General features: G+C 43.4%; 1 protein-coding gene across 1 annotated transcript in view; it reads left to right on the top strand.

Moving 5' to 3' along the window:
• Positions 1–23,276, top strand: part of MGAT5 (alpha-1,6-mannosylglycoprotein 6-beta-N-acetylglucosaminyltransferase) — a 238,563-nt gene that overhangs the window by 190,970 nt on the left and 24,317 nt on the right. The window contains exons 12-13 of the mRNA XM_068968274.1: positions 6,228–6,374; positions 16,357–16,473. Of these exons, the coding sequence (XP_068824375.1) occupies positions 6,228–6,374; positions 16,357–16,473 (264 nt within the window). The remainder of the gene's footprint in view (positions 1–6,227; positions 6,375–16,356; positions 16,474–23,276) is intronic.

Here is a 23,276-nt window from a genome sequence, read left to right as displayed (position 1 = left end):
CAGGAGGAAACGACTGTGGCAGAGGAGGCAGACAGGTAGATAGGTGACGACTTCACTGTGTGAAAAGTACACAGGTAGGAGGAGTAATAATGGAAAAAAAAATAGTAATCCCAACAGGAAACCTCACCGAGTAGGACCCCTCATATGCAGGGTCAGCCATTCGGTTGTGGAAAATGTTGCCCTGTGATTGGTGACATCAGGAAAGCACTAAGTTGAGCCCACGTGGAGGGCAGGAGCCAGCTGTAGCACATTTAACTGGGTCATGTTACCATGGTACACATACCACGGGGTTTTACACCCATTTTCTCTAACCTTTCCTTGTGCTAAGCCCTTTGCATGAATTCTCTCTTCATCGCTAAGGTCCTCTGACCTCAGAACCATTAGAGCCCATCTTACTGTGGTAGTGAGCAGGCCTGTGATGCCTCCTCACTGTCGAGAGCTGAGTGGTTGGCCTGGCGTGGAATTGGGGTGAGAGAGGTGCGCGGGGGAGGCTTCTCCAAGGAGGTGCACCTGGACTGCCTTTTCGTGTAGACAGTTCACGCAGGCACAGTTGAAGATGGTCAGCATCTGCAGTTGTACATGTATCTGAATGTTCTGTTACTCCTCGTCTTTAAAGTCACGGATTTGCAGTGCAAATTGTGATGTGTTTGATTTTGTGCTGGGGCTTCCAAATGACCAAAGTGCAGAGACTTTGCACAAGCCAATCGTGTGGTTTTGATGTTGCTATATGTTTTGTTTTGTTTCTGGAAGGCTGCGTAAGTAGCTGGGCATAGTCTAGGAGTCTGCCCAATGAGCTGGTCTCCAGGAAACGGACTTGGATTTAACATCCAACTAACCTTGGGCACTTAAACCTGCTTGGCAGATATTGCCTTTGTCTCCTTTGTCCTTGTGGATCTTTAGGAGACAGTTTTCAGGTAGTATCAGTTAGGGGCTTATGGAGGTCAGGAGAAAGTGAAAGTGTAGTCACTCAGTCATATCCAACTCTTTGCGATCCTATGAACTGTAGCCCGCCAGGCTCCTCCATCCATAGGATTTTCCAGGCAAGAATCCTGGAGTGGGTTGCCATTTCCTTCTTCAGGGGACCTTCCAGACCCAGGGATAGAACTCTGGCCTCCTGCATTGCAGGCAGACTCTTTACCATCTGAGCCACCAGGGAATCCTGGACATCAGGAGAGGAAGTAGCTAAATGTATAGGGGAGAGATTTGGCCACCGTTGTCTCTTCTTTCAGTACTAAATGAGAGACAGCTGTCCAGAGAGAGACCCTTTGGGTTACATGAAAGCACCACTTATCAGGAAAATAAAATTTCTCCATACCTAGCCTTGTGTGGATTCTTTTTAAAAATATAAAAGGGATACCTGTTACCAAATAATGATTCCCAATCATTATTTGAAAGGTAAACAAGTTAAGACTTAGCCACAGCATGTGGCCCGTAGGAGTACCAAGTGGAACTTGGGTTTGAACTTAGTCAGTGTTCATTAAACACTGTATTCCAAGAACCAAACCTTGGAATACATCCTTTCTGTGAAATATCTCCTTGAATCCTCAGAGCAGCCCCCATGAAATAAAGCGCTATTACTTTCAACCGTTTTACACATGAAGAGACAGGTTCAGAGAGCTTGTGTTACCTTGACTGAGACCTGTAACTAGAGAAAATGCATTATCACTGGACCTCAGATAATCCGTGGAGAGAGGCGTGTAACAATTTCTCGCAGTTAGAGAGCTAGGAGATGATACAGTCAGGCTTAGAAACCCGGTCGGCCTGACTCCAGAGCTTGTGTTCTTAATCACTTTGTTGTCCTGATCACTTTGTGTTGATAATCTATTCATTGGATAAACTGAGGTTGACTGGTTGCTCAGACTCCATCCTGAGTGGCTCCATCAACTTGGCTAATGAAAACAAGTCAGGAAAGTGTCTGCTGGGCATGCAGTCTCCTGGTTTGGGTTATCCTGGATATTCTACTTGAGAGAGAGCCTGGAAACTGACCACAGCCGTGGAATCTGCCAAACGACTACCTTTTGAAAAACAAACAGAATTTTTTTTAATTGGAGTGTAGTTACATCACATTGTTGTATTAGTTTCTGCTGTGCTGCTGCTGCTGCCAAGTCGCTTCAGTCGTGTCCGACTCTGTGTGACCCCATAGACGGCAGCCCACCAGGCTCCCCCATCCCTGGGATTCTCCAGGCAAGAACACTGGAGTGGGTACATCGGAGTAAATCAGCCATGTGTATACATATGTTCCTCTTTTTTGAATTTCCTTCCTGTTTAGGTCATGAAGAGCACCAAGTAGAGTTCCCTGTACTATAGAGGAAGTTCTCATTAGTTATCTATTTTATACATAGTATTAATAGTGTATATATGTGAATCCCAATCTCCCAATTCTTCCCACCTCCCACCCCTTCGGTGTCCATATGCTTGTTCTCTACGTCCATGTCTCTATTTCTCTTTTGCAAATAAGTTCATCTGTACCATTTTTGTTCTAGATTCCACATACATGCACTGATGTCTAAGAACTACCTTAATCTACTCTTAAGGGATTCTTTGTCAACTACTCCACTTAGGGTTTGGAACAATTTCTTTCCTCCTTTCACACAGAGTGAAAATCTGAGTAGTTTAACTGAACTCTGTCGATACCTAGGGAATTCCCAGTCCTGGAGCTTCATCTGTTCTCTCTTCCTTAGTATTAGTTCAAAAGTTAAATTTTAGAGCATGTAATTTAGAGCTCTGTTTAGAAACGCTCATTGATGGAGTCAAGCTGCAGCCATGGAGATGTTCTGTCATCTGGAATATCCTCATTACAGTCTAGGCTTCTGAAGACAAGATGAAGTATCAATAAAACATGCTGCTTCCTCCTGAGTTGAGCCTTTGCGCTTGAATGCATTCTTGCAGTGTCTCTCTTGTTCCTGTGCTAAGGAAATCTAAGTGGGCAGAATGATGGGGGAGTGGGGAATTGGGGGAAAAGCAATTCAGTGTGGTTAAGTGCCAGTGTGTGGCAAGACCATAAGCCCTCACAAGGTCACAGAATGCCCTTGGTGGTGACAAACTCTCTGCCTATCCTGTTGTCATTCAAACCTCAAGTAGGCTATTTGACCTTAATACATCTGCTGCATTAGAACGTCACAGGTAATGAGGACACAGGAAGCAAGAAGAAAAGTTGTTTGTTGACAGAAGTGACAAAGAACTGTTGTTTTGGTGTTTGCAAGTAGTGCATTTCCTGCAATCCTAATTAGTGTGACGAAGACTCTTTGCCAAGAAGTTGTGTGGTATTTGCTTAAGATTCATTATGAACTGGTGAGGTTTTGGAGAGTTAGCCCAAAGTGTTTATTTTATGTGTACTGAGATACTCAGTTGCCAGCAGGGCAGAAGAGATGGTGCAAATTGTTATTCAGATATAATTAAACCTAGGTCACATTTGAGTCCATTAAGCAACAGCCTCAAATCCTTTTAATTAATGGGTTCAGATTGGTAGGTCTGAAGGAGCTAATTAAATTTCTTTTTCCAGGATTTTCTGTTTAAATAGACAAGCATTGTGGTTCCTGCATTTCCTCCAAAGTTATTCTTTGCAGTTTAGTGTTGATGACAGTGTCAGCGCTTCATGGCAGGCCCTGCTTTTTCAGAGGTTAGGAAATACTATGGTCTCTGGTTAAACCAATGGAGACCCCTGTCTGCATCTTTCAGGATCTGGAAGCCCTGTGTTTCCTGAGTCCAGCCACAGCCTGATAGAGGTCCTCTTTTCCCTAAAGAGCCAGCACCTCCTCCCCTAAATCCGCCGGAGTGACAGATCACAGAGATCAAAAGCCTCAAGGATAGTATCCCGGATTCTTCATGTTTAATGAAGCTGGGATGTCTTGGAACTAGATCTCCCACCCATTCCTTCGTTTCTTCTACTGTTGTCAGTTACACCCCCCCCCCGCCCCCCCGCCCTGCTAAGCCGCATGCACAGGCCATACCCTGTACACAGAAGTTCTTTCTGACAGTCTAACTCCTATTAGCTACATGTTGTGGTTCAGTTGCTCAGTCATGTCTGACTGTTTGGGACCCCATGGACTGCAGCATGCCAGGTTCCCAGTCCTTCACTATCTCCCAGAGTTTACTCAAACTCATGTCCATTGAGTCAGTGATGCCATCCAACCATTTCATCCTCTGTCATCCCCTTCTCCTCCTGCCCTCAATCTTTCCCAACATCGAGGTTTTATCCAGTGAGTTGGCTTTTCACATCAGGTGGCCAAAATAATGGAAATTCAGCTTCAGCGTCAGTCCTTCTAATGAATATTCAGGGTTGATTTCCTTTAGGATGGACTGGTTTGTCTCAAGAGTCTTCTCCAGCATCACGTTCAGAAGCTTCAGTTCTTCGCTGCTCAGCTATCTTTTTGGTCCAGCTCTCACATCCACACGTGACTACTGGAAAAACCATAGCTTTGACTAGATGGACCTTTGTCGGCAAAGTGATCTCTGCTTTTTAATATGCTGTCTAAGTTTGTTATAGCTTTTCTTCCAAGGAGCAAGCGTCTTTTAATTTCAAGGCTGCAATACCATCCACAGTGATTTGGGAGCCCAAGAAAATAAGATCCAAAATCAGGGGCTCCAGATGGTGGGGGAGATGCCCCTCATACCAGACAGCTTCTAGGTTCCGGCTGCCGTGTTTCCTTCCCCTCCGTGTCTCTGGTTCTTCTGCTCCAGAAGAAATGACCCCCACCAGCAGAGGGAGCTCAGCTGGCTTCTCAAAGCTTTTCCTCCGCAGTTCCTTCCCATGTGGATGTCTCTCAGAATCATCTCAAGGTCTACAAGATATGAAAGGTTATTCTTCCAAAACAACAAAACACTTCAGTACGCTGTTCTGTGCAAAAGAACATACAGTTATAGGATGTCTCTGCAGAAAACCTGAGACTTTAGTTTCTTGCCCCAGAAAATTCCCTGCGGGGGCTTCCTGACTCTTCAGTATGGCCAACGTGGGCCACACTGGGTTAAGCCCTGGAATTGGGTGCCCAGCACATACATGCTTCATCTTCCAGTGTTGCCTGGGGAACCCAGCAGCTTGTACTCAGTGCTCTCTAGACAGAACCATTCCAAATCATCATTCAATTAAAGCTGCAGAGATAGGATGGCTGGGGAGAGGACCCAGGAAAAGAGAACCAGGCGTCCAGCCACGTCCAAGCCAGCAGCTTCCTTCACTTTGGGGGCCTGGCCATGTGGTTGTTCCCCAATGTGATGGCAGAAGGAAAGGACGCTCTGGGGCCCAGTTGTCCTTTGCCACTGGACGTACCTCAGAGACTGGAGAGGTTTCAGGAGCAGCTCCTTCATGTGGCTAGGGAGATCTCACATGTCACCAAGCCCAGACTCAGACCCTGCCCGTCAGGAAGCACAGCCCCCCAGTGGTGTGAAACGCCCTGGGAGGCGGGTACACAGGGAGGCCTTTCTATGCGATGATGTTTCATTTCTGGTCCCACGAATCAGTGCCACTGAACTGCAGCAAGTCCCTTTTGTCACAGGGGCTCTGGGCCGCAGCGTTCTCTAACAAGGACTCTGAGATGTATTTTTGCTGCCATCTGTTGTCTGCTATGGGGACAACTCAGGGTGTACTTGATTGAGAGGGAAAGCCTTGCCCAGTCACAGCTCCACACCCTCTCCCCACATCGAGAAGAAAATAAAACCAAGATGTTGATGTCCCCCAGTGAAAACCCCATTATGAAAACCCATGTTTGCTGACCTCCCATCACTTCCAAGCAGCTCCATGTGAACTGCAGTCATACTGCCGAGCGACCTTTCTGTCCCTGTGCCCAGCATCCCTGAAAGGGCCTGTTGTTCTTTTGGTTCAATGAAGAAACCTTCTGTTTAGTTAAGCAAGTGTTTTTCCAGTCATGTCTCCTGTTGCATTACAGAAAGATTATTGTGAAGTCTTGAGGTTTGTTGTTGTTGTTCTTTGAATACCCCCACCTCCCTACCCCCTCAACTACCCACCCCCGACACTTACTCCTTTCCTTTTTTTTTCACAAAGAAGTGGAATTCCTGATGACCTGAGCACCTTCCTGGGCCTTTAAAGGTCCCTGGTCTTGGTTTTCAGGTCCTCTTGTAAACTGGCTTCTCATCGCCCCAGCTCGCCCGGGCCTTGGAACTTCCAAGCCTCAGAGATGTCTGCACAGGCATGGAGCCCAGAAGAGGCCCCTGGGAGCCAGGGACGCCAGTCCTGGTCGCTGTGTTTACGTGTGGTGTGTTTCTCTGTCTTACAGCTGTTTGTTGGGCTTGGGTTCCCGTACGAGGGCCCAGCTCCCCTGGAGGCCATCGCGAATGGATGTGCTTTTCTGAATCCCAAGTTCAACCCACCCAAAAGCAGCAAAAACACGGACTTTTTCATTGGCAAGCCAACTCTGAGAGAGGTAAGCATCTATAAAACGCATTCTACTTTCACTCGTATGAATGGTACCTCTTTATGGAGTGCAAGGAGCCCATTTGAACCTCAGAGCCTTGGGCGGTGGGTACTGCCAACTTCATTTCATGTACAGTAACTCCCCTACATACGCACCTTCAAGTTGTGAACTTTCAAAGATGCGAACGTATGTGCACTAAGCAATCACATTAGTTCACGTGTCTGGGAGGCATTGCCATGTGCTTGCATCCTCTACAGGCGGTTGTGGTTTTGTGTACTTTGCAGTATTCTATGGAGTACAGTAGGACAGTACCTTCATTTCAAGCCCAGGATGTCCAGAAACAGGCATAAAAGCAGCAGTGATGTAGCTGGTACTTGGCCTGTTCACTTGATGTCAGCCCCTCTATGCGAGCTGTTGCACTACACTACTGTACTTTCTAAGATACTGTACTGTAAGATTAAAAATGTTTTCTTTACTTTTTGTATTTGTTTTTACATATTATTTGTGTGAAAAGTATTATAAACCTATCACAGTACTACTGTATAGCCGATTGTGTTAGTTAGGGACCTCGGTTACCTTTGTTGAACTCAGAAATAAACTAGATTTTCGAATGTGCTCTCAGAATGGAACTCATTTGTATGTAGGGAACTTAATACAGTTGGGTGGAAGGAGGAGGGTGTACAGGGATTCAGACATGGATGGTTTGATTACATCCCCTCACTAGGTAGTTTCAGAGCCAAGATCCAGTCTAATTTCCATCCATCTACAAAATATAGGTTCTTTTCACCCTACCCCATCTCCATCTTAATTTGAACAGATATCTCCAGCCTTCTAATGGGCTGGACTCTATTTTTCTGAATGATTAGTTTATGGAATAAAAAGAAAATTAACTGGTTAACAGGTTTGGTTTTTTTTAACTTTTTATTTTGTATTGTGATATAGGCAATTAAAAATGTGATAGTTTCAGGTAAACAGAAAAGGGGCTCATGTATTCGTTCTCCCCCAGACTCCTCTCCCATCCAGGCTGCCACATAACGTTGAGCAGAGTTCCATGTGCTATACAGGAGATCCTTATTGGTTATCCATTTTAAATATAGTCTTGTGTACATGTCAGTCCCAAACTCCGCAACTATCTCTTTCCTCCCTCCTTTCACTCGGAAGCCATAAGTTTACTCTATAAGTCTGTGAGTCTCTTTCTGTTTTGTGAATTCATTTGTAACGTTTCTTCTTAGATTGCACATATAAGGGATGTCATAGAATATTTCTCCTTCTCTGACCTCCTTCACTCAGTGTGACCCTTTCTAGGTCCATCCATGTTGCTGCAAATAGCATTATTTCATTCTTTTTGGTGGCTGAGTAGTATTCCATTGTATGTGTGTACCACATCTTTATCCATTCCTCTGTCAGTGGGCATTTAGATTGCTTCCATGTCTTGGCTATTGTAAACATTGCTACAGTGAACATTGGGGTCCATGTATCCTTTTGGATCATTAATGGGTGTTTTTAAAGAACCTACTCTCTGTGATGAGCTTTGGGGTATAAAAAGTGGGCTGTGGGGTCCTTCCTTAAAGAATCAGCATCCTTAAGAGAAATGATGTATCAGGAGTGACTAAATAGTGTGCCTGGTATTTTAGCTGTCGGCCAGCACCACCCTGAGAAAAGCAGTTCTGCTGTTGCTTGAACTGTTTGTAGAAGCCTTATCTGAATTGACTTCAGGGGTTCCCTTGAAAATCCACAGAGGGGAATGAATCACTGTTGAAGGCAGTTGGATTCTATTTTGGACAATAAACAAAAGTGCATGTGAGTGACCAAGCTGGGTATTTCTATATCTGCTTAGAAAACAAGCATGTGCAAGGGACAGTAAGATCAATTTCTTATTATTTCGTATTTATTTAGTTAGTAAGTGGCTCTGCGGGCTGCTTGCAAGGAGGAAGCCTTTAAGTGTTGAGTTATCCCAGTGCCCTATCATTCAGGACAAAAGGATGATTCTGCTGTCAGCCCTCCCCACCCCGACCCCCAGACATGTTTTTAAAGCATACTGTTTTCAACTCTGCTACTTTCAAACCTTTATAGGACAATGCTCCTGAAATGCCCCCAGTGAATAAAGCACATTTTCCATGATTACTCTTTACCAGTCAGAGAGCTGACCGGTTAGTAGAGTTGACTATTCTGAGAGTTCTTTTCTTTGACCCTCCCCATCATTGGTGAAAGGGCCAAAGGAGATGGGGGGAGATCAGCGGGACCACAGATTATCCTGAAAAAAGATGGACCTGTGACCCAGATAACCTCTGACACAGGTTAACAGGTTGTGTGAGTCAGTGAGTGAGTGTATGTATGTGTGTGTGCATGTGTGCGTATTTGCCTGCTTTTTCCTTCTGCTAATATTATGAATTCGAGTTCTTTGTTTCGGAGGGGTGAGTGAGTGGACTTCACACGCTGTGGGAGGCACCAGGGCACAGATCAGGAACCTTCAGTCTTATTCTTTGAGAACTTATTCTTTGGAAAACTTTGAAAAGATGCTCTCCAGCAGTAAGAACATCTCAATTTAGGCGTCTGTGCTTTAGCCTATGACTGATTTTGAAACTTTGGAGCTCTGGGAAAAAAGTGTGGGGTATCAAATCATTCCTCTGTTTTTATTTGAGTGTAGGAAACCTGAAGTTTTATGTCTGCCTAAACTGGATAATTATTTGTAATTTTCAGTGTTTTTTTCCACTTTTTGCAATAAATTATACACAATGAAAAATTATGATTTTCACCTTTTTTGAGTGGGCAGTTCACTGGAATTCAGCACATTTGCAATATCATGTAATTGTCACCACTCACTACTATCTTTTAACATTTATTGTTCCAAACAGAAACTCTGTACATTACCAGTAACGCCCCATTCTCCATTGCCCCAGCCCTGAACAGAATAGTAACCACTACCCTGCTTTCTGTCTCTTACCTCTCTTGCTGCTGCTGCTGCTGCTAAGTCCCTTCAGTCGTGTCCAACTCTGTGCGACCCCATAGACGGCAGCCCACCAGGCTCCCCCATCCCTGGGATTCTCCAGGCAAGAACACTGGAGTGGGTTGCCATTTCCTTCTCCAGTGCATGAAAGTGAAAAGTGAAAGTGAAGTCGCTCAGTCATGTCCGACTCTTAGCGACCCCGTGGACTGCAGCCTTCCAGGCTCCTCTGTCCATGGGATTTTCCAGGCAAGAGTTCTGGAGTGGGGTGCCATCGCCTTCTCCATTACCTCTCCTAGTTACCCCGTATACGTGGAATCATGCAGCATTTGTCCTTTTCTGACTGGCTTATGTCACTAAGCGGGTCTTCAAGGTTCATTCCTGTTGTAGCATGTGTCCAAATCTTGTTCTTCTGTAAGGCTGAATAGTACTTCATTGTATGATTGGACCACATTTTATGTATCCATTCATCTGTTAATGGACACTTGGGTTATTTCCATTTCTTGTCTGTTACAAATAATGCTGCTGTGAACAGGGGGGTACAGGTATCTGTCTGAATCCTTGCTTTCCGTTCTTTGTGGTATATATACCTATGAGCAGCATTGTTGGAACTTGCTTTTTGTTTATTTTGAAATAATTTTAGTCTTATGGAAAAGTTGCAAAAATTGTACAGAGTTTGGTTATGTGCTTCATGCAGCTTCCACTAATGGTAACATATTATGAAACTACAGTGTCATTGTCAAAACCAAGACATTAACATTGGTACCCTAGCATTATCTAAGCTAGACTTTGTTTGGATTTCACTAGTTTTTCCACTAATATCCCTTCTCTGGTGCAGGATCCCACGTGGGCTTTGCTTGTCGTGTCTCTTTAGTCTCGTCCAATCTGTGACAGTTCTTCAGTCTTTTACTGTCATTTATGACCTTGACATTTTGAGTACCAGTCAAGGATTCTAAACACTGTCCCTCAGTTCAGATTTGACTGGTGTTTTCTCCTGATCAGTTTGAGGTTAGACATTTTTGGCAAGAATCCCACAGAAGTGATGGGACCTCAGTGTATCATATCAGGAGGTTAGTGATGTCAGTGTCTTATTACTGATGATGTAACCTTGATCACTTGGTCAAGGTCATGTTGGCCAGCTTTTCTCCACTGTGAAGTTACTAATTTTTTTCTATTTTGGGGGGAAGTACTTTGAAACCATGCAAATATCCTCCAACTTTTTTTTTTTTTAATTGAAGGATGATTGCTTTACAGACTTTTCTGGTTTTCTGTCATACATCAACAAGAATTAGCCATAGGTACACCCATGTCCCTTCCTTCTCAGACCTCCCTCCCCTCTCCCTCCCCACTCTACCCTTCAGCCTGTTGTAGATCCCCCAACTTTTGACCATTTATTTTTACCATGTGTCAGCAGATCTTGCTTACAACCATTATTACAGTGGCGTTCTAATGGTGATTTTTCTGTCATCTTGTTTTTTTTTTTTTTTTTTTTTAGTGCATGGAGAGCAAAGAAACCCATCTCTTCTTATTGCAGTTTCTATAACAAGCCTTTGGGAAATGAGTTATCAAGAGTATTTTAGACTGGTACCTTCTAGATCATTAGAATTAGATAATAATTTAAATTTTGATTCATGAAGATTTTGATAGCACTGTGTTGCAACTGACTACTTTTTCCTGGGGGAAAAAAAATGTAGGCCCCCTCTTAAACACAGTCTAACCCTTTCCCAGCGTGTGATGTGACGTAATGTGATGATACATAGATCAGATCAGGCTGCAGTTGCTGAGGGTGCTCATCCTGTCAGTTGCCTTCCTGTAGTAATTTACTTCTCTGTTGAGATGATAGAGGGTTTTCATCCTTCACAGCATAAAAAGGGAATAGGTGCTGGAGCTGCCACCCAGGCATTTGCTTCCTCCTGTTCCTTCACATAGTCCGACCAGTGCTGGAATGAGACTCCAGTTAGAATGGCACTGGCAGAGCCTTTCAATAGCTGCTCAATGAGTGACCTCCCACAGGTGACTCCATCAGCCATGGGCCCCCACAGGAGGGCTGGGATGCAGACGTCAGCTAACGGATGTTCACCGTATCCCCACAGGATCTGTGGTACTAAGTCACTACATTAGGGGAGCTTATCAAGACACATTTCCTGTTCCCAGGAGCTCAGACTGATTTGGAAGCATGATAAGAATGATGCTTAATCAATGGGAATGCATAAGGAAATAACCGAGTACATTAAAGAAGGCTAGTTAACTTGGAGTGTTGCCAGGGGGTGGGTAGGCTGGGTTAGGTGAGATGGGGCTGGTGGAGGAGCTGTGCTTTAAAGGAAAAGAAGAGGTGGGTTTTTCGAGTTTGAGAAGCATGAACATTGATGAGTTGGAGGGAAACCCCAAGCAGGTCACTTTGCTTTATGCAGGAAGGCAGGTTCCATCTGATGTCCATTTCCTTCTCTGCTGGAGACAGTGCAGAGAGCAGGCTGATGGCCAGCGACGTGACTCAGCTTTGAGAGGAGCCAGTGAACCTGACCTGAGGGGCATGTGGGCTACTGCACTCTGCTCTTTCAGCTCACAGAATCCCCCTGATCAAAGATGCTTTTAGTGTCCACTTCGACAGCACATATACCAAAGATGCTTTTAATTGGGAAAGAGCTATCAACACTTGTACAGATTTCTCAGGGTCAGGAATCCCTGGAAGGTATCATTTTTTTCCCCTCAACAAATTGAAAAATTCTAACTGAACCATATATAATTACATAGCCATCTTTTTGTGCCCTAGCTAATCTTCTGAGCTAAGCAACAATTGATCCATATAAATGGATCCATATAAATTGTATCTATGTCTCTTCTTTGCCTTCATTTGAAGAGAAGTCTAAATTTTTCTTTGTATTTAGTGGGGAAAAAGCTTTGTTTTTAGTTTTGCATTGGACCCATTTTTATTTTTTTGGCTGCTCTGGGCCTTTCTTGTGGCATGTGGGCTCTTCGTTGCTGCACGGGAGCTTCTGTCTGTTTGCTGTGTGCAGGCTTCTCTTGTTGTGGAACACGGGCTCTAGACCTTATTATGGGCTCCATCACCCTGAGGCATGTGGGATCTTAGTTCCCCAGCCAGGGATTGAACCGATATCCCCTTCGTTGGACCCCTTTTTAAAACCACGCTCTACATACTCAGGAAGAGAAGTTCCATGTGCCTTAAGTATAGTGTGGTTCATTCAAGTTATACTTGAAATGTACTATGGATTGTATTTTAATCTTTATATTGGGAAACATATTAGCAGGTTTTTGATCATTATTCTGACATTTTGTAAACCATTGGAAATTCTCTGGCTCCAGGGTTTCCTCTTCCATAAAGAGAACTCATGTTCCTCCTGGAGATTTAATGGCCACTCTGAAATAATGTCTCATAGTTAATAAGATTTTCATGACTTTTACAAACTATATACTTCAGTAAACATACTAATGGATATACAATGAAGTAGCTCAAACCAGATGGTTCTCAATAAATTAACAAGGAGGAATATAACATTCAGATGGGGAATAACGCATCACAGAAAGCCTTACTCATAAAATTAAGTAACCCTCCATAAATGTAAATGAACATGATAATAATGGCTCAGCATTTTGTATCTTCTAAGTACCTAGAGCAACCTTGTAAATAAGCAGGGACCTTAAGAGGCAGAGGGGAGACAGACTGCTAAATAGTGACGTTGATGGCAACTTTCATTTACCCTGATTCAATTGGAAGAATTAATTAGTTGGTTCTCCAGGTCACAAAATGAAAATGGTATGACATTTTGCTCAGCTTTAGGGAAGGTCTTATACAGACATACATTCAGTCCTGTAATTTTTCTTTTTTTAACAAGTTTTTAAAAAATGATGAAAAGGCTGGTGTTTACATTGAGCTTCTTTTGGTCTTTGTCTTAAGAACTCAAGACCATCTTTTAAAATTGTCATCTTCCTTTTTTGTCAAAAGGTCAAAAGTTGTTGAAGGATCTGTTGAATCGGCTCTGTTACTTTCTGGCTATATAGTCCTGAGGAATTATAAACCCCTCTAAACCTGAGAATCCTCACTGTTACATGGGAAACCTGATAAATAAATAATGCATGGGTGATGAGCACAGTGCCTGGCCCAACGAGGGGCTTCGGTGATAAGTGCTCAATCTACAGTATGTGCTGAAAAAAAGAAAAGGGTGTTCCCCCAGCTCTAAGAGCCTGCAGCCACTCTCCTACTTTCACTGAGCACACAGATGAGCAAAAAGAAGAGGGTGCGTGTCAGACGGATGGGGAACTGCAGGCTGGCAAGAGGTGTGACTCTGGCAGAGGAGGCGAAAATAAAACCTAGGATCCCTGCATCTAGAAGCGTATGAGTGGAGGCCAGCGAAGGCTCAGAGTGGATGCCCAGTAATTTATCTTCTCCCCCCTTCCCCACCACCAACCATTGCATGCACATCATTCATGTAGTAAGACACAAAGAACAGTGGTCAAAAGCAAGATGGAGAGCTGCCCATTGAATCCTCCAGTCCTCTGAGCATACAGGGGTCTGAAGGAAAAAAGAGAACCTGCCCCTTCTTTTAAGTGTATCATTACATCTACTTTTCTGTCCTGAAATGAATTCATAAATAATATGCCCTGCTAACATATATAATTTTTTTAAAGGCTGATTCTCTAATTCTAATATGAAAGAGAAATGAAAATACTTTGCAAAAAGGTAAAAGGTATTCATAGTCCAGAAATGCTATACCATACGGACGCGAGTCTGAGTGAACTCCGGGAGTTGGTGATGGACAGGGAGGCCTGGCGTGCTGCAATTCATGGGGTCACAAAGAGTCGGACATGACTGAGCGACTGAACTGAACCCACAAAGCACACTGGAAGGCAGCAATGGTGTCTCATGCCTCCTTGCAGTGAATATGTTTGTATTTAAGAGGAATAAGACATTGAGTTGAAGCTGCTCAGCCCTTTTTGCTTATAACTGCCATCAGGAAAGATAAGCTAAATAGAAAGGTGCCTACACATAGATATGCAGATATACACAACTGGCATTACTGTGACAGCTTCAAATATGGACTAGTTAGGGTACATTGTCCTGGAGACCCAGAGCTTCTGGGTGGCATTGACTTTATGCCATGACTTTTCTGAAACAATAATGACTCGTTGGTGAAATTCGAATAAAACAGGGCACAAAGGTTCTTTGATTTACATGGCAGTTATATTCCTGGGAAACTCAGTGTGTATTCAAATTGTGCCAAAGAGTAGATTCTGTGAACCCACATGAGAACTTGGGAGGCATGTGAAGGCCTGTGGGGAGTGGACAGCTCTGCCCCATGCAGGACTGTTATCCCATCTCAAGGCGTCTGGCATCCTTGGTCCTCAGCCAGGGGCTAGGAAAGCACTCGCCAACCCAAGAACTGAGCATGTGCTCACAGGGTCTAGAATGCTGTCTTTATATCACACCCTTATAGGGATACAAGAATAAAGGTGGGGATAAGTCTCAGGGGTAAATTTAGTTTTCTTAAAAACTGGATTTTTCAAGAACTGAGAGTTACCAGTCTTCCTCTGGGTCTCTTTGGTTGCTGTTTTTAAAATAAAACCTCCTTTAGAACAAAAGCTGCCTTTCCTTGCTTTTCTGATCACAAATTGTCTTTGTGACTGTTATGGTTTCAATGTTCTGCTGATGATTATTCCAAAAATTCTGTTTTTTTCTGGTTTTCTTGTTTCTCTTTTTGTCGCCTTTCATATGTGCCATTACGTGTCCTTCTATGACTTTAAAACCTGTAATGACTTTACTGAAATTTTATTATGCTTATCTGTCCTAACCAGTATTGTATAGTAGATACTAGTTCTATCCAGGTGATTTTCAGGGCTGGGATATAATTGAGGAAATAATGTTCATTATTTCTTGGCGTGATTCGAGGGATTGAACAGCCACTTGTAACAGCCTCCACATCACCCGGTTATGACACTGTAACTCTTTCTTCCGAAGGGTATTATTCATGGTATGGTATCCAGACATCACTGGAGCTGCCCTGTGGGTTTCAGGCAGGGCCATGGTGCACATCTCACTCTCCAGGGACCCCTAGACTCCTAGGATCCCCTCTAAAGTGCCCAGGATCCAGGCCCAGAGGATCTAAGACAGTCTGGCTGTATGTCTTTTATTTTTTTTATATATATTTTTTTTAATTAAAAAAATATTTTTTCTTTGCTCGAGACAGCTCTCAGTTACAGCACTCAGTTACAGCACTCGGGATTGTTGATCTTTGTTGTGTTATGTTACGTCTTGCTTGTCACAATCTTTTAATGGTGACATGCACACTTTTAGCTGTGGCATGTGGGATCTAGTTCCCTGACCAGAGACTGAACCTCAGGTCCCCTGCGTTGGGAGCTCGAAGTCTTAGCCACCGGACCACCAGGGAGGTCCCCATGTGTCTTTTTAAATGTTCCATGTGAACCTGATGGGCACTCACAGGCACTAAGGGTGATACCAGCCGGGCACACCTTACAGCCTTGGTTTCCTTACCTGAACCCGTCAGTGCTGTGTGTGCGAATCCAGAGGGTATACTTATCCAGTCCTGACTTAGGAGGGCCCAGTGGATGTCCTGCTAGGTAAAAAACAGAGAAGCTATGGAGCGTTCCCCCTTTTATTATCATCTGCTTATGGGGTTGACTTGGCTTCCCTGGTGGCACAATGGTAAAGAACCCATCTGCCAGTGCAGGAGAGGCAAGAGACACAGGTTCAATCCCTAGGTCAGGAAGATCCCCTGGAGGAGGGCATGGCAACCCCCTCCAGTATTCTTGCCTTGAGAATCCCATGGACAGAGGAGCCTGGCAAGCTACAGTCCATCGGGTTGCAAAGAGTTGGACACAAATGAAGCGAGTTAGCTTGCACGCCTGCTTATAGGGTGCTTAGGAGGTTTCCATCGTCAGGAGGAAGAACAGAAAATGACTCGTTACCTACACAAGTCCGACTCTGAATCATAAAAAGCATTACACTTCACCTGGCACAGAAGGCTGAAAAAAGTCAGCGTTTGTGAGACTGAGGTTCTGTTTTTCCTTTTCCAGCTGACGTCACAGCATCCTTACGCTGAAGTTTTCATCGGCCGGCCACACGTTTGGACCGTTGACCTTGGCAATCAGGAGGAGGTCGAGGATGCCGTGAAAGCGATTTTAAGTCAGAAGGTTGTTTCTTTTATTCCATCTTCTCCATTGGTAATGTGAATGGGATGGTGTGGAAAGCATCCCAGCCCTTTGTTTGAGTAGTTAGAACGTTTCCATGTCGGCTTAGCTCTGGCATTAGAAAACAGCCCAGCTAAAGGGCTGGCCTGCGGATTTGGTGGATGTTCTATGACATGGAAATGGAGCTGGTGTCCAAATGAGTGTGGGTTCTGCAGATCTTTCGACACAAATCCTGGGTCCCGTGTACGGTAATAGAAGCTTGAATTGTTACTTGAGAGTCTTCAACCTAATTATGTAGCTCTCCTAAAGATCATAAAAGATAGTCCTGCTCCCCTGCAAAAAAAAAAGTGAGAAGGATAAGGAATAATTAAGGAATTACTGGAAGATGTTTTTCTATAGCATCTATTTATTTGGCTTTTCTACCTATACATCTTATAGAATTTTATATAAGAAACTAACTTCTCTGGACTTTTCCTGATCAGTTCAGCATCATGTATTAAATACCTACTGTATGCACAGCACTTTCTGAACCACTGTAGGGGATGCTTACTTCATAAACATAAAGGAGGCTTGTTCCACTTAGGATCTCGCGGCACCCCCTCGGGCAATTACTTAACCTCTGAGTTGCTAACCTTCCTCATCCTTGATGAAGGATAGTTTCATCTGCTTTACAGGTGCTTGAGAAGATTCAATGAGACAATGAATATAAAGTGTTTAAAGGCAGTGTCAGCATCACAATAAACATTTAGTCAATCATATGAAACCAGTAGGCTTCCCAGGTGGTTCTAATGGTAAAGAACTCACCTGCCAATGCAGGAGACATGAGAGACACGGGTTTGATCCCTGGGTCGGGAAGATCCCCTGGAGAAGTGCATGGCAACCCACTCCAGTATTCTCGCCTTGAGAATCCCATGGACAGAGGAGCCTGGCACGCTACAGTCCATAGGGTGGCAAAGAGCTGGACATGGCTGAAGTGCCTTAGCACACACGCACACGTGAAGTCAGGGTTAGTATCACACATGCCGTAGTATTCTTTTTTATTGAAGTATAATTGATTTACAGTGTTGTGTTTCAAGTACACAGCAAAGTGGTCAAGTTATCCATGTATAAATTCTTGATCATATTCCTTTTCCATTATGGTTTATCACAGGATATTGAATATAGCTCCCTGTGCTCTGCAGTAGGACCTTGTTTGTCCATGCTATGCGTAATGCTTTGCGTCTGCTAGCCTCAGCTCCCAATCCAGCTCTCTCCTGCAACCACAAGTCTATCCTCTGTGTCTGTGAGTCTGTTTCTGTTTTGTAGACAAGTTCATCTGTGTTGTATTTTAGGTTCCACAAATCAGTGCTATCATACAATGATATGCCTTTCTCTGACTTGCTTCACCTAGTATGATAGTCTGTTGGCTGTTGGTCCATTCATGTAGCTGCAAATGGCATTATTTCATTTTTGTGGCTGAATAATATTCCAGTGTATGTTTTTTTGTGTGTGTGTAAGTAATATATATACCATGTCTTCTTTATCCATTCTTCCATCAATGGACATTTAGGTTGTTTGTATGTCACAGCCATTGTAATACTATAATATTCTTATTTTTGTTAGTGATAGTCTTCATTTTCACTAGATTATAAGCAACATAGGCAAGAACTATATCTGTCTCACTGCTGTGTTCTCAGGACCCAGCATAATGATGTACCTAACAGGTGGATGGGAAGCATGGAGAGAGTGAGGATAGATATTTGCAAATCACACACTAAGGCAGAGTATGTTTGGTGCCAAGACCAACATGCCAGAGATTGAGAAGTGTCTGTCTTCTCTGCTTTTTTTTTTTTAAATTGAAGCATAGTTGATTTACAATATTTTGTTTTCTGTGTACAGACAAATGATTCAGGTACATGTGTATATTCTTTTTCATATTCTTTTCCATTTTACTTTATTACAGGATATTGAATATAGTGCCCTGTGCTATACAGTAGAGGAGCTTGTTGTTTACCTACTTTATATATAGTAGTTTGTCATCTCAAATTCCTAATCTATCCCTCCCTGCTCCTTTCCCCTCTGGTAACTGTAGGTTTTTCTGTGTGTCTTCTCTGCTTCTTATAAGGACATCAGGAGAATGCAGCATTGAGTTAAGTCTCAGAGGATGAGTAGGGATCTGCAAACCTAAACTGGGATGTGGGTTCAAGAAGATAAGAGTTGGAGGAACAGTGAGAGTCATGGGGAAGAGTCTAGAAAGACATGTATCCTGGGAGGAGTCACCAGTTGGCCATGTAAAGGACCATCTGACCCCTTTGAGAAATAAAATGTGTACCCCACAAGAGTCAGTTTCAGCTTACGAAGAACATCTCCAGGGAACAGGAGCATTCCAGTGTTGTCCATGTCCCTTTAGAGGGAATATACTTATTGAGCTCTGGGGTGACTGCTCAGAGCTTCCCATCAGTGACGTGTACAATCCCATCTCTGCCTCAATAGTTTAGGGCAGAAGTTCCCCAGACCTCTGGTGGCCAAGCTGAGAGATGAAGTGCCTAGTGAGGCTGGCTGCCTCAAGTGTCTGCCGCACATCTGAATCTTCCCCACCAGAGGGTCCTCCTCGTAAAGATTGAAAGCTCTTTTTTCTTCAGTCTCAGAGTCCTCTAGGTGTTAGCTTTGAGAGCTGCCATAACAAAGAACCACAGCTTGGTGGTTTAAACAACATGGATTTATCCCCTCGCAGTTCTGGAGGCTCCAGTCTGAAGTTAAATGTTGGCAGGGCCATGCGCCCTCTGAAGTCCCTCTGGGAGGGCTCCTCCTTGTCTCGTCCACCTTCTGGTGTTCTTGGCTTGTGGCTGCAACACTTTAACCCCTGTCTCTGTCATCACGAAATGGTCTCCATATGTGTGTCTGTCTGTCTTCTCCACTTCTTACCGAGACATCAGTCGTATTGGATTAGAAAGAAAGAAAAGAAAGTGCTCAGTCGTACCCTACTCTTTGCAGCCCCATGGACTGTAGGCCATCAGGCTTCTCCATCCATGGGATTTTCCAGGCAAGAGTACTGGAGTGGATTGCCATTTCCTTCTCCAGGGAATCTTCCCGACCCAGGGATCAAACCCAGGTCTCCCGCATTACAGACAGACACGTTACCCTCTGAGTCATCAGGGAAGCCCTTACGGGATTAGAGTACAGCCTAAATCAGTATGACCTCATCTCACTTGATTGTATCTATTTGCATCTCTAAATAGAATCCCATTCACAGGGTTAGGACTTCAACATCTCTTTTTGGGGGGACAGTTCAACCCACAACACTTAGTTAAGTGTGCATGGCCTCAGAGAGGAATAATTGAAAATTAATGTACAGACAGAAAATCTTGGATCATAAAGTTCAAAACCTTGTAAGCTAATAGATCCCTTTTGTCAGACAGAAATCTCACAGGAATGCCTGACACATAAAGCACTGAGTCGGTGCCGAGTTCTGTCCACTCCTAAGTGAGGCTCTGTTCACTCCATGGAACATCTACTGTTCCACGTTTTAAAACCCTTTCCCTTGGTGGTTTAAACAACACAGATTTGTTTAAATAATTTTAAACTAAGGCCACTTAACTGGGTTGGGGGGTGGTAATTATAATGGATGATATGTAGGGAGAAGCTCTTTCTACACATGTAGAATCTCTCTATACACCTTTATGAGCCTTATTTAATCATTCTACAGATAAGAACATTAAGATTTAAAGAAATTAAATAATTTACTTAAAATTGCACAACTAGTAAGTAGTAGGACCTGGATAGAAACTAGTATTTTGACTGGTTTATTAAGATAAAATTTTAAAAGAAAAACAGCATGAAATGAAGTAAAGGAAATGGTGAGAGTGAGAGAGATAAAATAAGGGATGAGTGTAATACAAAAACGATTGTCATTATAACCCTTAGTTCAGTTCAGTTCAGTTCAGTCGCTCAGTCATGTCAAACTCTTTGCGACCCCATGAATCGCAGCACGCCAGGCCTCCCTGTCCATCACCAACTCCTGGAATTTACCCAAACTCATGTGCATCGAGTCAGTGATGCTATCCAGCCATCTCATCCTCTGTCGTCTCCTTCTCCACCTGCCCCAATCCCTCCCAGCATCGGAGTCTTTTCTAATGAGTCAACTCTTCGCATGAGGTGACCAAAGTATTGGAGTTTCAGCTTCAGCATCAGTCCTTCCAGTGAACACCCAGGACTGGTCTCCTTTAGAAAGGACTGGTTGGATCTCCTTGCAGTCTGAGGGACTCTCCAGAGTCTCTCAAGAGTCTCAAGAGTCTTCTCCAACACCACAGTTCAAAAGCATCAATTCTTCGGTGCTCAGCTCTCTTCACAGTCCAACTCTCACATCCATACATGACCACTGGAAAAACCATAGCCTTAACTGTACGGACTTTTGTTGGCAAAGTATGTCTCTGCTTTTGAATATGCCGTCTAGGTTGGTCATAACTTGCCTTCCAAGGAGTAAGCGTCTTTTAATTTCAAGGCTGCAATCACCATTTGCAGTGAGTTCTTATAGCCCTTAAGCTTGTTATAAATGTGTCAGAAATTTGGTACCAAGATTTCTCATATTTAATTACAAGATTTTAGGTTACATGACACTCAAAAAAGCAAGAAAACAGGATGCATCATTAAGAGAGGACTCTGTCAATAAAACCAGACCCAGAGATGACCCAGATGTTGGAATTATCAGACAGCAAATTTTAAATGCTGAGACAAATATATTAAAATGTTTAATGGAAAAAGTGGACAGCGTATGTGAACAGATGGGGAATTTTAGCAGAAATGGAAAATGAAAAAATACTAGAACCAAAGGTACAGACAGTATCAGAAATGAACTCTTTCACTGGATTTATCAGCATATGTACACAGCAGAAGAAAATAATCAGTGAACTTAATGACTTGTCAGTAGAAATTATTGAAATTAGAGAAACAAGATAAAGAGAGGGGGCATATGAGATCTGTGGAACAACATCAAACAACCCAACTGATGTGTGATGAGAGTCTCGGAGGAGAGAATGACCAGAAGAAACATTTGTGAAAAGACGATGGCTAAGAATTTTCTAAAATTGATGAATGACATCAACCTATAGATCCTGGGAGCTCAGTGAAGGCCAAGCAGGATAAATATGGAGAAGAACACAGTTAGGTACATTGTAGCTGAACTGCCAAAAATGAAAGATAAGGAAAATAATCTTGAAAGTAGCCAGAGAAAAATTTATTACATTCAGGGGAATAACAGTATGAAAGACGACCAACTTCCTATTGGAAATAATGAAGACCATAAGAGATTCCAGAGGAGCCAGAATGTGTAGAGCCTTTGAAGAGAAAGGCTGCAGAGCCTTTAAGAAATCCCCCCTTAAAGAGGGATTATGGATTTTATTCTAAGTATGATGGGTAGTTTTGAACAGTGGAATGGCATGACCTGTCTTACATTTGAAATCATCAAGAGAAATTACATGAAGTGTCTAACTTAAAATTCTCTACCTAGTAGATAGAGAAGATAAGACTCAACCCGTGGTCTTCTGCCTTCTAAGACCATATACTGGTGCCAAGGCACGTGTCAGGTGGGGCCATGCAGGGGTTAACTGATCTCAGATTGTAGTTCCCATAGAAATCCACACTCTGACTTAGAACACTGACTAATGCTAGAGGAGAGAGGAAATCCCACAGGAAGGAAAAAGGTAAAGAGGAGGCAATGAAGGAAAATGTGGGGGGATAGGGAAAGTTTCCAAGGCCAGGAGGGACTGCATGGTGCAGTCTGCAGGCATCCTTCCTGTGGCCATGACTAACAGTCCTTCTTCCACCAGGCAGGATGATCGAACAACTCCCCCTGCTTCTCCATAACTGGCCCTATTTGGGATTCTCAGTCACTGTGGTTTCACATTCCCTTTCCTTCCATTCCCCCAAAGAGGCCTTGACTTTCCCTGAAGGACTGTTATGCAGAAAACTCTCTCTCTGTCTCACTGACACACACGCACAAAACCTGTGCAACAGATCTAACATTAGAGACTAGCCAGTGCTCAATATTTCTTAAGCTGCAGAGCTTTCCCACACAAAGGGACCCTGTTCCCATCCACAGCAAGATGGCTCATGGAACTTACTGGCAGAGATGGCATAAGAATATAGTTTCTTTCCTTTTTGGCTCTTCCTTTGTAGGAAAATTGGTTTCTTATCTTTTAGAACAGTGAACTGGCCACAGAGCAGGTAATGAGTTGGCATCCCTTTGGTTAACCTGGGTTTGGTTGGTAGGGTGACATAGGAAGAGCCATTTTTCTGTGTTTATCACATGAGCTCTTGAATTAATTCACTTTCATTTCTAATGGATGCCCTTTGGAATATGTTGTAGGAATGCCCTTTGAGTGTTTAGTATGCTTCCTACCACATGGGATCTGTTGGTGGCATGACACATGCCCACTGCTGTTTGTTTACCTCACCCTAGAAACCCTCTTATCCCTTTATAAATGAAACTGATATGCCAAGTGTTCTATTATATGTTTTTTGTTGTTGTTCTTATTCCTCCATATATTTTCCCACAAACGTGGGGGGAGACATATTCTCTACCCAATTAGAGAAAGCTTCTGGAATCAGTCACAGGTTGGTTAAATAAATATTCTTTAAAAGAAAATAATAAGTATACATTGGGTGTAAAGGACTATGTTTGGGTTAGAGAGGGCACAGCAAGTGCAAAAGCTTGGGATGAAAGGATGCAGGCTTGGGAGATGTAAGTCAGTTAAAGAATTTTGTGCTTGTCTCAGATGAACTATCTAGGGACAAAAGGACCTCAGTTCTTGCAGAATAGTCCTGCCCTG

The sequence above is a fragment of the Capricornis sumatraensis genome, chromosome 3, assembly GCF_032405125.1.
Source record: "Capricornis sumatraensis isolate serow.1 chromosome 3, serow.2, whole genome shotgun sequence".
In the NCBI taxonomy this organism is placed as follows: domain Eukaryota; kingdom Metazoa; phylum Chordata; class Mammalia; order Artiodactyla; family Bovidae; genus Capricornis; species Capricornis sumatraensis.
Note: the sequence above shows the minus strand (reverse complement) of the source record. Positions and strands in the feature narration are given on the sequence as shown.